This window comes from Littorina saxatilis, linkage group LG12 (assembly GCF_037325665.1).
Source record: "Littorina saxatilis isolate snail1 linkage group LG12, US_GU_Lsax_2.0, whole genome shotgun sequence".
In the NCBI taxonomy this organism is placed as follows: Eukaryota; Metazoa; Mollusca; class Gastropoda; order Littorinimorpha; family Littorinidae; genus Littorina; species Littorina saxatilis.
Window position 1 is genome coordinate 54,772,106 of NC_090256.1, and position 13,988 is coordinate 54,786,093.

Consider the following 13,988-nt stretch of genomic DNA (forward strand, 5'->3'; position numbering starts at 1 on the left):
CATCCCGCCATTTAATTTTAACACACACAAATTTAAAAGATTGAAAATTATTCCGAATATAATTTTCTAAATAAAATTTTTTGTCTTGGTTGAAAAATTGCGACACGACCTTAATTCATGCTAACAAACATTCTTATTAGGTTAAATTTTTTTAATTTTTTTTTATTTAAAAAAAAATTATTTTTTTTTATTTAAATTTTTTTTTTTTTTTTTTTTTAAACTAAGCTTTGGTTTTGTAACGAAAATCCGGCCTAAAGTCTTTTCATGCGCAAAAAAAAAAAAAAAAAAAGATTGAAAATTATTCCGAATATAATTTTCTAAATAAAAATTTTTGTCTTGGTTGAAAAATTGCGACACGACCTTAATTCATGCTAACAAACATTCTTATTAGGTTAAATTTTTATTTTTTTTTATTTAAAAATTTTTTTTTTATTATTTAAAATTTTTTTTTTTTTTTTTTTAAACTAAGCTTTGGTTTTGTAACGAAAATCCGGCCTAAAGTCTTTTCATGCGCAAAAAAAAAAAAAAAAAAAAAAAAAAAAATACCCCCCCTTCCCCCCCCCCCCCCCCCCCCCCGGTTTTGTAACGAGAATATGGCCTTAAGTCTTTTCATGCGCAAAAAAAAAAAAAAAAAAAAAAAATTACCACCCCCCCCCCCCCCCCCCCCCTCCTATTTTTTTTTTTAATAATTCTGGATTACTGGTAGCTTTTTTGTACTACCACGCATATGTAACGCTATTTTGATAAAGTTGATAGTATTTACAGCTTTCCGGTCATAATTATGTCCGGCTATCATTCACTTTTAGGTGGCGGATGTCCAGATATAACACGTGTTTCAGAATCTCTATTTTTGGGTGTGTAACTTTCAATAATGAGTGTTTTAAAAAAAAAAATTCTCAAAAAGTATTCTTAAAGTCCGACACATGTTTATACTCGCACTCCGTTTCTGTAGCTTTAGCAATAAACAAGTCCAGATATAACACATTTTTCTTTGCGGCTAATGTCCAGAGATCCCCCCCTCAGACACGTATGTGTGTGTGTGTGTGTGTGTGTGTGTGTGTGTGTGTGTGTGTGTGTGTGTGTGTGTGTGTGTGTGTGTGTGTGTGACCGTGCTGAGAGAGAAACTAGAGAGAGAGAGAGAGAGGGAGCCGATAATCGTCTGATTCTGCAGGTTCGGCACCAGGCTGATGAAAACGCAGAATAATCCATCAAAACAACACTCTAACATCAAGTTTTAGAAACCAGAAAAACTTATCGTAACTCCATAGGTTTCGTGGTGTTTTGCGCACAGCTGAAACGCGTTTAACACGACGTGAATCGCCGTGCGTTAATGTAGCGAAAACGTCCAAAACGCAGACACCAAAACTCGATGTTTTACTGTGTTTTGCACCCCTCTAAAATCCCAGGTATTTTATTGCGTTACGGCAGTTTTTCTAACTTGATGTGAATCGCACAGGTATAATGCCACAAAATTCAGTTGATTAACTTCATGTTTCATGTTATATGCCACGTTATAGTGCCAAAACGTGACTTTTCGCCCAGTGCAAACACTTGGAAAGGCCATTCAATTTCCTGTTCAGAATATTTTGTTTTGTGCACTCTACTTCTCTAGTCTTTATGTAGCCAATGGTAGTCAGAAGTGTTTGGTTTGTGCATATTTTTTTTGTGCAGATTTTAAAATACGGGGCTAAGGTTTTTGTCAGATCGATTTTTGGGTTGACCTTGTCACGGGATGCTTATACAAAGTTCCATCAACAAAAGAAACAAAACGTCACAAACATTTCATTGAAGGTCGTGGCCAAATTTGAAGAGTGTAACGGGGTATTGCATAATTCTATAGCATTTGCATCTACTACATTCTAATTTCTCATCAAAGGGGCTAATTTTCACATTCAGTAAAAATGTATCAAAGTAAAATATCACACGATAATCACAGGAGTCCCTAAAGCTAGTGCTGACTGGGTGTAAACTGCAAAGACTTGGCTTACCAGTTTACGGGTTGGTGGTTGTGGTCCACTTGCAGCATAGCCAGGTTTGCCTGCCAGAATCCTGTCATTATCACACAAACAGAATCAATGGTGTACCATACGTATGCAGCGAAGTAAACACAGACCAGTATCAACTTGAGGTTTGGCTACCTTGTCATCAGGCATGGACAGAATATAACGTAATGTTATTATGACACTTATTTCATGCTAACTGTGATCACACCCCTTTGATTGGATATCATCGAATGGAATATCCCCAATAAACCAAAGCCAGCGTTAACACTATACCCCGACCTACTTAGTTTCAATCCAATAAGTGAATTTGAGTAATGTACCCGCTACCTGTACTGATTTCAGACTTTAATCTCAACACTGCTAAACAAATGTAATGGGGAGCATACACATCCATGAAAGTGTACACAATTATCAGAAGAGGTTGCATGGTTTTGTCAGTCTGAATATGTTGTTAAATGGCAAATTGCCATGCCTGTCCCCCCTGTCCGTTTATTCTGTCATTGGTTCACGAGCAAACAGCGAGTAGTGCAGTCTGTGCACTGCTTACCAGTCTACTGCCTCCTGTGTGGACATTTTCCCATACCGCATTGCATCCTGGGCATCCTCAAGCTCAAAGCCCATGGACGTCACTGCCGCAATCATATCATCAACCGTCTGCAACAGACACGGAGTGGGTCGATCAATCACAACACTGACCTACTAGTCCATACTTTAACTTGATAAATACGTGATAGAAATGATGGGCACTGTCAAACTGTTATCTTCCCTGCCCATAGAAACGAACCACAATTTTACATTCACTTTGTGTTAAAGTATTTGATTTTGAATATTCTAACTTGAAAATAATGATGCGATTGAAATGAAGTGACACTGTCAAACTGCTATCTTCCCTGCCTGCAAATGTTTCTACTATCAAGTTGCCTGCAAGAGTTTCTACTATTAAGTTGCCTGCAACAGTTTCTACTATTAAGTTGCCTGCAACAGTTTCTACTATTAAGTTGCCTGCAACAGTTTCTACTATTAAGTTGCATGCAACAGTTTCTACTATTAAGTTGCCTGCAACAGTTTCTACTATTAAGTTGCCTGCAACAGTTTCTACTATTAAGTTGCCTGCAACAGTTACCGGCCCCCGTAGCGCAGTGGTTAGTGCATCGGGCTGTGGGCCGGGAGGTCGTGGGTTCGAATCCCATCAGGGTCATGTGGGTTTTTCGGGCTACGGTCGGCTCCTACCCAGAGTGGAAGTGCTATGGTTCCTATGGGAAGGCTGGAATCACACAGCCGAGTGTCATTCACTTAACGAATGCGACTTTGAGGGTGCTCAGGTTCTGTATACCTGACCAACCAGGATATATTATGACAGTCAGCGTAGAGTGCTGCCCTGTCACGTAGTCTCAAACCAAATTGGAAATCCATAGCATCATCATTATAATCATCCTCATCTCATTAATCATCCAAAATTATAAATTGTCCTTGCTCTTGTGGCCCTTCATGCCCGGAGCTCTCATGGTGACCTTGGTCTCAGTGTTCCTGTTCCATCCTTTCCTGAATAGTACTTCTGTTGTCAGTCTTCAACGTGTGACGTTCTGGGGGGTCGACGGAGGGACGTGGTGGCGGTCTGCTCTCTGGAGGGGACCCTCACTCAGTCTGGCTCCGCGACTTAGCAGTCAATGTCGTTAGTAGGGGGCATAGTAGGTAGTGGGCTGCGTCCGTTAGCTCGGGACAGACCCACTACTGAACACCGTCGAAGTGACTCAGCAGAAGTGCAGTGTCATCTTCCGAGGGTAGCCTACCGCAACGACCCGACATCCCTCCCTGGAGCGTCTGTAAAATCGACAAGTCTGGCAGCGGAACGAAATTCAGATGTGGATGGAGCAGTGAGTGCAGGGACGAGGCGGCGTGAGAGCACATCGGGACAAGGAACAAGTGTAAGGGGAAAAAAAAAAAAAAATGTTTCTACTATCAAGTTGCCTGCTTCTGATTACAATCTACAATCACTTGGTCTATATCCCGCTATCCAAAATGTTTATGCATTTTCGTGTTCAATAAAATTGTAAACACAATTGATTGTTTTAATTAGAGTTCATTTCAAAACAATCAAAGAAGAAGTGTAAACCAATAAGCCTGTATCTTTGTTTGGTGGTCAGGTTAAAAAAAACTACCCACTTGATCACACTGTGCCAAAAATGGGACCCTAACATTTCATGCTCAAAATCAAAATGTACTAAATAAATGCGATGTCAAAATAAATGCCAGATAGGTCCATAAGACACAATAATCAATAGTGTGGCACATCATTTGTGAAACAATAAAATGTGTCAGAATCTATACCTCGTGAGAAATAGCGATATTTTATCCCTTTGTATGAGAATGATAGTAGGATTTTTTTTTTACATGCAAAAGAAATGTTAAAAAAATGATGATAAAATCATGTACCTATGAACCATGTACCCGTTGCACCCGTTGTGTCAAACAACTTTGCCTTTGCTCACTCGGCGCCTCGTTTCCTTTTGCCACCAGCTATTTGTGCACGTTTTCGCACGAGGACTGTTCACGTATTTTCACGTGTCTTTTAAGCTGGTCTGCGTGTCTCATCAGGTGTGCCACGCCTGCCCTAGTTTGTGCACGTATTGAAAGACCACAGGCCAAACGACAAAATGTAATGCGGTCTGCATTTTACCCTTTGTCTTGCATGTGAACATTAAATGTTGTTCAAGAGAGCAAGTGGCAGTACTTTCTCTTCTATTATCTCTGGTTGTTTTAGTTATTTTTTAGTTATTTTTGAAATAGTTACCTTTGATTGATACCTTAGTTTACCCTATATTTTACATTAACACGCGAGACTGCGTGTCTAAATATTTTGTTTTCGATTGTTTTTGATCGTTGACTTTAACTGTCGACGTTGTTGATTGTGTGTTTGTTTGCTTGTTGTTGTTTGTTTGCTTGTTGTTGTTTGTTGTTGTCCACAATGACTTCATGCCTGATGCAAAAGGATGGGGCGCACGTGTCGGGGAGATTGTCTCACACCCTTGGCTCTGCCTTGTTTGATTTTTTGCAACGAGCTGTGACCTAGATGGGTGGGTGTAGTCTGTCTCAATACAGAGCCAGTGTGGGAAGTTATCTCCCTGTTGCGTCAGCGCTATCTGTGTATAAACTATCTTTTCTTAACAAGGGAAATATCCAGTCGCTTATGATTATTCTCGTTCGTGGTAGTGCTGGCTTGTCTCTTGCGTTGTTTTTGTTTTTATTTCCTGCCCAGAAGCTTACTCGTAACGACCCAATATGTTGTTACGACATTGCTGTGAACTTTGCTGGTTCGATGTGGAAATATGCCACCTCACTCATTTTTTGTGCTGATTCTGTGAATTTTACATCTCAAACCATATCTATTGCAATTTGCTTATTGTTGTTTATGTGTGGTGATATCCATCCTAATCCTGGACCAAGCACAACCCGAGGGGATGGGATCTCTATTGTTCATGTAAACACTCGCAGTCTTCAATATAAGACACCGTTCCTTGAGGCCGAATTGGGGAAGTTTGATATAATAACTGTATCTGAGACCTGGCTGTCGGACAAAGTTGACCAAGACTGCATCTGCTTAAAAGGTTACCACCCTCCAGTTAGACGTGATAGGCCCGGGGATTCCCACGGCGGCGTAGCCGTTTATGTAAATAGTAATCTGATTTGCAAACCGAGGATCGACTTGTGTATACCTGATTTGGAAGCGATCTGGATTGAGACTAAGTTGGGTCAAGATACTCTTCTCGTTGGTGTGTTTTATAGACCACCGAGTGCAACCGTCGACCATTGGCTTCTTATCAACGATTCCGTTCAACTTGCCATGAATACCCCACATAAGTTTATTATCTTTGGTGATCTCAACGCTGATTGTACTGTTAACCCCCCGTTTCATCTGCGGGAATTAATGAACACAAACAGTTTATCTCAGTTGATATCAGAACCCACTCGAATAACCGATACCTCGTCAACTATAATCGATCTGGTATTAACTCCGTGTCCTAACTTGGTAAAAAGAGTTGGTGTTCTACCACCTGTATGCAGTGACCACTCGTGTCCTTTTGTATATTTGAATTATGACTTACCGTCGGGTGGTTCATTCAAACGAACACTATATAATTATTCCAAAATCGATGTTGACAAGTTGTTGCAAGATATGGAAAGTGTAGATTGGAATAATATAGTCGATTTAGAATCCATTGATGACGCCGCTGAAATGTTTTCCGATAAGTTGATGATGATAGCTAAAGAATGTATGCCTGTAAAGGTAGTGACAATGAACGGACACGATGCTGTATGGATCACCGAGGAAATCAAAAAGTTGATTAGGAAAAAGCAATATATTCACGCATTAGCCAAACGTCTGGATACTGTATGGTGCTGGTCCCTTTTCCGACGGTTGAGAAATAATTTGACTGATGTTATAAGAAAAAGGAAAGAAGAGCACATTAGGGAACTAGAAAATAGAATATTGTCACCTCATAATTTTGGCAATAAAGACTGGTGGAAGGTAGTCAACTCTTTTTTGAAAAAGAAAGGAATGAGTACAAATGAGATTCCGCCCATTGAAAGCAATGGAATTGTGTATTACTCTGCAGAGGACAAAGCCGAGGTTTTTAATGAAGCATTTCTACGACAGTCGCATATACAAGGTCATGATGATGACGTTCCACCAGTTGAAGAAGAGCCCATTTCCATTAGTCCTCTCGTGATAACTACCGAAATGGTGTACGCTGTTCTAAACAACCTCGATGTTAGGAAAGCAGTAGGTCCTGATTTGGTTCACAATAAACTTCTTAAACTTGCTGCTTGTATTATTTCAAATCCGCTTGCAACCCTTTTCCAGAGATCGTTGGCTGAGGGAAAGTTTCCGAAAATTTGGAAAGTAGCTCATGTGAATCCCATTTATAAGAAAGGTGAAAAAGAACACTGCAGTAACTATCGTCCGATTTCATTACTCAGTTGCATTGGAAAAGTATTGGAAAAATGTGTTCAAGCCCATGTTTTTCGATATCTCACAGAGAATGATTTATTAACGGTTTCTCAGTCAGGGTTTATTCCTGGTGATTCAACTAGTTTCCAGTTGTTGAGTATGTATGACGATTTTTGTCAATCCTTAGATAAGCAGTTGACGACTCAGGCTGTTTTCTGTGATATATCAAAAGCATTCGACAGAGTGTGGCACAAGGGTTTGTTGCATAAATTATATGCTATAGGCATAAGAGGTGTTTTATTAAAATGGTTTGAAGATTATTTGACAGGCAGGTTACAAGCCGTTGTTATCCAAGGCAGGAAATCGACATACGGACGTGTTTGTTCAGGTGTTCCCCAAGGTTCTGTTCTGGGGCCCTTGTTGTTCCTTGTGTACATTAACGATATTGTCATAAATATCGAATCTGTCATTAAACTTTTTGCTGATGATACCAGTTTGTATTTATCTCTAAATGATGCAAACACGCGGACACAGATCTTAAATGCAGACTTAGCCAAAATTGCACACTGGGCGGAAAAATGGAAAGTTAATTTCAATAATTTAAAAACAGATTTGATGACCTTTTCTGGAAATAGAATGCCTGAAACCCTTCCTCTTGTATTTGATGGAACAATTCTGAGAGAAAACCACGTTCACAAACATCTTGGTGTACTGATTCAGAGCGACTGCAAATGGGAATCACATGTTCAGTCAATTATATCTAAAGTACGTGTTCTTCTCTCATGTTTTCGGTCCTATAAGTATCGCCTTAGCCGAAAGGCACTTGAACTTATGTATAAATCTTTTATTATTCCCCATTTTGATTTTTCTGACGTCATTTGGGATAACTGTTCTGACAGATTAGCTACTTTATTAGAAAACTTGCATCTTGATGCCATAAGAACCATTATAGGTGCAGTTCGTGGCACGAGTCACCAAAAATTGTACGATGAATCAGGATTTACAACACTGAAGGAGAGGCGAAAAAGACACAAATTGATTTTGTATTTCAAATTAGTTAATGCACGCGTGCCACCATACTTACTAGAACGTCTGCCTCCTCTCGTTGCTTCTGTGAACCCTTACCATAGACGAAGACCACTTGACAGACAGACTCCCCACTCTCGAACTGAATTGTATAAAAAGTCATTTTTTCTGTCTTCGACTTCCCTGTGGAATGAGCTTCCAGATACTGTAAAACAACTTGATTCTATTGGGTTATTTAAAAAACGTATTGGTTCTGATGATTCTGTTGTTCCCTCGTATAGATACACATCTGATCGAAAATCAGAAATTATCCATTGCAGACTGAGATTGAGGATCAGCAATCTAAATAGTGATCTATTTGACAGACATTTAATTCCCGACCCGTCATGCACTTGTGGTTATCGTGTTGAAAATGCGGAGCACTATATTTTTCATTGCCCCTTATCTCTTCAAATACGTGAAGTCACCTTGTCAACACTGCCCAACTATGATTTGCTAACCGCTGATGATTTTCTGTATGGCAATAGAGACAAGTCAGACAGCGAAAATGCATTTATATTTGACCAGTTATTCATGTTTATCTTATTAAGTAAACGTTTTGAATAATGAATGCATTTATCTCATCCATGTTCGAAACGACCATGTGCAGTACTGTTTACATTTTCTTGTTCTGGTAGTATTCTATTTTTTACCATGTGGAAGTCATTGTATGCGTGTGTGTGCGAGTGAGTGTGCTAGCGTGTGTGAGTAATGTTGTTAGTTTAGCATTGGTTTATTTTTCTTTTGTTTTTTTTTCCTTTTATTGTTACATGTTTGTCTACCATAATTTACCATTATTATTTTGACATTATTTCAAATTTGTTATATTAAAATCGTCCGCCAAATTTCATTTGCTTTTAAGAGTACGCTTATAAGCCTAGCTTGTTGTGCTCCATGTTCCTTATTTCATGTATGCGGTAATAGTACCAATGGAATTTATTGAATAAACTTGTTTAAACCAAAAGAAATGTTAAACCCCCTATGTCCCTTTCTCTATGACACAGACCCGTTAGTGTGTGTGTGCAAGTGCCTCGCCAGAATGAAACATGGAAACTAACCACAAATGTACAATCACTTTGTGTTACAGGTTTTGGTAACACAAAACCTGCTCCGCATATCCGGCGTTACGAGCAGGATCGCGTGCGTCTGAACAAAAACCAGAACCTTGCACACACCGAAATATCATAACTGTAGTCAGTTCATTTGTCCTGATCAAAGTCATCTCGCAAAATCGTGAAGGGGGTGGGGATGTACGACACGTGTAAAACACAGCGTATTCAAAACACAGTCCGTTCACTTGATCTCTTTAAGTCCCCCAAGGTCGACCTCTTAAACCTTAGATGAGTCTCTCAAATCGTCGTCCACTTTTGGCATGGCTATCCAGAGACTGCATTAGTAAACGTAAGAACTCAACGGGTGACTGCATGCAGCATGTTATCATTGTCCACTCGATTGATATTTCTGTATTTTGTGACGAGGCGTATATCAACAAGAACCTGTTTGTTGACACCTTTAGAATGGGGTATGGGCGTTTACAAGGTACTATACTCTATACACAGTTTTTGACCCAAATTAGGGGGTGAGCGTTTGCTCGATACTGGGCGCTCACAAGGTAGTTTACTGTATATGTTGCTTGGAGAAGTAGAAATGTATCATTTTTTTCGTATTTGCAAAATACTAAGAAATTACCTGCTATACCAGGATGGGTTTTTTTTGGAAACCGTATGTGATGTGTGATTGGCACGATATTACGGGCCCAGTGGCGTGGTGGTAAAACGTCGGCCTCCTAATCAGGAGGTCGTGAGTTCGAATCCCGGTCGCTGCCGCCTGGTGGGTTAAGCGTGGAGATTTTTCCGATCTCCCAGGTAGGTCAACTTATGTGCAGACCTGCTAGTGACTTAACCCCCTTCGTGTGTACACGCAAGCACAAGACCAAGTGCGCACGGAAAAGATCCTGCAATCCATGTCAGAGTTCGGTGGGTTATGGAAACACGAAAATACCCAGCATGCCTACTCAACGAAAGCGGAGTGAGCTGACTATGCTCTCAGAGTATAGTGTGGGGAACCCAAATGGGCAAACGAGCTCACACGTAACCATAACAATTCTGGAACGCTGAAGAAGAAGAAGAAGGCACGATATTACCGTCACTTCTGTCATAGCGCTGTTTAAATGTGTGACTAGTAAACTAATTTAGCATCCCCAGATTGTAGATTTGTGTCCCTTAAAGACAAGGTCAGATGCTGCCATGTAAAGTGTAATTATGTAATCCATCGCTAATGAATTGTTGACCGATTTTCAGGCATTCATAGGATAGTCAATACCATGTCAAGTGACTGCAGTCCTACCGTAGGGCAGTCAATACCATGTCAAATGACTGCAGTCCTACTGTAGGATAGTCAATACCGTGTCAAATGACTACAGTCCTACCGTAGGGCAGTCAATACCATGTCAAGTGACTGCAGTCCTACTGTAGGATAGCCAATACCATGTCAAATGACTACAGTCCTACTGTAGGATAGTCAATACCGTGTCAAATGACTGCAGTCCTACCGTAGGATAGTCAATACCATGTCAAATGACTACAGTCCTACTGTAGGATAGTCAATACCATGTCAAATGACTACAGTCCTACCGTAGGATAGTCAATATATACCGTGTCAAATGACTACAGTCCTACCGTAGGATAGTCAATACCACGTCAAATGACTACAGTCCTACCGTAGGAGCATGGGGTGCCTGATCAAAGAAACCCGTAACGCCTCTGTCCGCTTTGACAAGTCACAAGTGTCAAGTACTGTCCAGCTGGACACACATCTGAGCAGCAAACTGACTCAGGTCTGTAGGTCACACACAGCTGAGCAGCAAACTGACTCAGGTCTGTAGGTCACACACAGCTGAGCAGCAAACTGACTCGGGTCTGTAGGTCACACACAGCTGAGCAACAAACTGACTCAGGTCTGTAGGTAACACACAGTTGAGCAGCAAACTGACTCGGGTCTGTAGGTCACACACAGCTGAGCAACAAACTGACTCAGGTCTGTAGTTAACACACAGCTGAGCAACAAACTGACTCGGGTCTGTAGGTCACACACAGCTGAGCAGCAAACTGACTCCGGTCTGTAGGTCACACACAGCTGAGCAACAAACTGACTCAGGTCTGTAGGTCACACACAGCTGAGCAGCAAACTGACTCGGGTCTGTAGGTCACACACAGCTGAGCAGCAAACTGACTCAGGTCTGTAGGTCACACATAGCTGAGCAGCAAACTGACTCAGGTCTGTAGGTCACACATAGCTGAGCAGCAAACTGACTCCGGTCTGTAGGTCACACACAGCTGAGCAGCAAACTGACTCAGGTCTGTAGGTCACACACAGCTGAGCAGCAAACTGACTCAGGTCTGTAGGTCACACACAGCTGAGCAGCAAACTGACTCAGGTCTGTAGGTCACACACTTCTGAGCAGCAAACTGACTCAGGTCTGTAGGTCACACACAGCTGAGCAGCAAACTGACTCAGGTCTGTAGGTCACACACAGCTGAGCAGCACACTGACTCGGGTCTGTAGGTCACACACTGCTGAGCAGCACACTGACTCGGGTCTGTAGGTCACACACAGCTGAGCAGCACACTGACTCGGGTCTGTAGGTCACACACTGCTGCTCGAATACTATTTCAACATTCACAGCATGCTCTATTCGCAAGACACACAACTATATCACACAGATTATATTAACAAGTCGGTGTAAGACAGAATCGTAGTCAAATTTGCAGAGTGTGACGGTGTTTAGCATATTGTTACTATATCATCTGCATCTACTCCATTCTCCTCATTAAAAGGCTCAGTTCCACATTCAGCAAAAATCTATCAAAGTAAAATGTGTGATAATCACAGGAGTCCCTAACGCTAGTGCTGACTGGGTGTAAACTGCAAAGACTCAGCTTACCAGTGTACGGGTTGGTGGTTGTGCTCCACTAGCAGCATAGCCAGGTTTGCCTGCCACAATCCTGTCATTATCACACAAACACAATCCTGTCATTATCACACACACACAATCCTGTCATTATCACACAAACACAATCCTGTCATTATCACACAAACACAATCCTGTCATTATCACACAAACACAATCCTGTCATTATCACACAAACACAATCCTGTCATTATCACACAAACACAATCCTGTCATTATCACACACACACAATCCTGTCATTATCACACAAACACAATCCTGTCATTATCACACACACACAATCCTGTCATTATCACACACACACAATCCTGTCATTATCACACACACACAATCCTGTCATTATCACACAAACACAATCCTGTCATTATCACACACACACAATCCTGTCATTATCACACACACACAATCCTGTCATTATCACACAAACACAATCCTGTCATTATCACACACACACACAATCCTGTCATTATCACACAAACACAATCCTGTCATTATCACACAAACACAATCCTGTCATTATCACACAAACACAATCCTGTCATTATCACACAAACACAATCCTGTCATTATCACACAAACAAAATCAATTTTGTACCGAGCAAATAATGCAGTATCAATTTGAGGTTTTGCTAGCTTGTATTCAAACATGTAAAGAACAAAACAATAATGTTATTATGCAACCTCGATTTTGCCAAATATGAGAAAACCCCTTGATTGGATATCATAGAATCGAATATATCCACTATAAACTGAAGCAAGCGTTAAGACTACCCCAAACTTCTTAGCTTCAATCCATGAAGTCATTTTTGTGTAATGTACCTCACTCAGTTCCTGTACAAGTTTCAGACTTTAAGTGAAAAACTGATGAACAAAGATCATTGGGAGCATTAACAACCATGACAGTGTAAACAATTATCAGAAGAGGTTACATGGTTTTGTCAGTCTGAATATGTTGTTAAATGCCAAATTGTCATGCCTATCCCACTCTCCGTTCATTCTGTCAGTGGTTCACGAGCAAACAGCGAGTAGTGCAGTCTGTGCACTGCTTACCAGTCTACTGCCTCCTGTGTGGACATTTTCCCATACTGCAATGCATCATGGATATCCTCAAGCTCAAAGCCCATGGACATCATTTCCACAATCATATCAGCAACAGTCTGCAATGAAACACGTAGTGGGTCTATCAATCATAACACTTAACGGGTCAATATTTAAAGACATTCGACACTGATCGATTGACCCCCCGAAATAGATTTCGATGATATTTTGCCTGTGATCTTTTCAGAATGTTTTGAAACAAGTGTGAAATAAAAACAGAGAAATCAACCAGACAGCGTCTATGATACACAATGTTGAATATGATGACATGACAATGATCATATAAACTAGGGCTGGGTAGTTGAAAGGGGTATCAGTTACAATTACAGGGCCTATTTTGATAGTGGAGTACATCGCTGGGTTAAGTTTGATGAAATAATGTGAGTCTATTTCAATCATTGTAACGCGTCTTTCAGATATGGCTGAAAATAGCGTAATGACATGACGTTTTCTTTGGCTAAAATTAAATTAGTTTCTCAATTGGAATGAACATATTTCCCAGAGCGTGTGAGCGATGTTTAACCCAAAAAGGACACAATGCAGTGCAGAGTGCACACAATCACATATCTTTTTTTCTTGTCTTTTTTTAAAGACAATAACATTTTTGCATAGTCCTGCAAAATATACCATTATCTCAATGTTGAAAATTGACATCAAAAGAGGTTGAAAATGTTCCTGTACCTTCAAAAATAATGCGTGTTGAGTGATAATTATGTAAGCACTGTTTCAAGGTGTTCACAGCCTGCCATGTAAAACAACTCTCCGCTGGGTCCAGTGCTTGGTTAACAAGACACTTACAGTCACGTGGAAGTGTCCGTGCTCAAATACCCGAATAATGAAACATAGCTCGGGAAAGAGTGACTCAGTGAGCTAATCTAGGAGTCTTAACAACACTTCATG

General features: G+C 40.6%; 1 protein-coding gene across 1 annotated transcript in view; it reads right to left on the reverse strand.

Annotated features, from left to right (window-relative positions):
- Nucleotides 1-1,776: 1,776 nt before the first annotated feature.
- The window catches only part of LOC138983137 (UV excision repair protein RAD23 homolog B-like), a 30,568-nt gene continuing 18,356 nt past the window's right edge, over nucleotides 1,777-13,988 (reverse strand). Inside the window, exons 4-7 of the mRNA XM_070356544.1 lie at nucleotides 13,041-13,147; nucleotides 11,963-12,023; nucleotides 2,551-2,657; nucleotides 1,777-2,049 (exon numbers count right to left, since the gene is read on the reverse strand). Coding sequence (XP_070212645.1) covers nucleotides 1,920-2,049; nucleotides 2,551-2,657; nucleotides 11,963-12,023; nucleotides 13,041-13,147 — 405 coding nt within the window. The 3' untranslated portion in view covers nucleotides 1,777-1,919. The remainder of the gene's footprint in view (nucleotides 2,050-2,550; nucleotides 2,658-11,962; nucleotides 12,024-13,040; nucleotides 13,148-13,988) is intronic.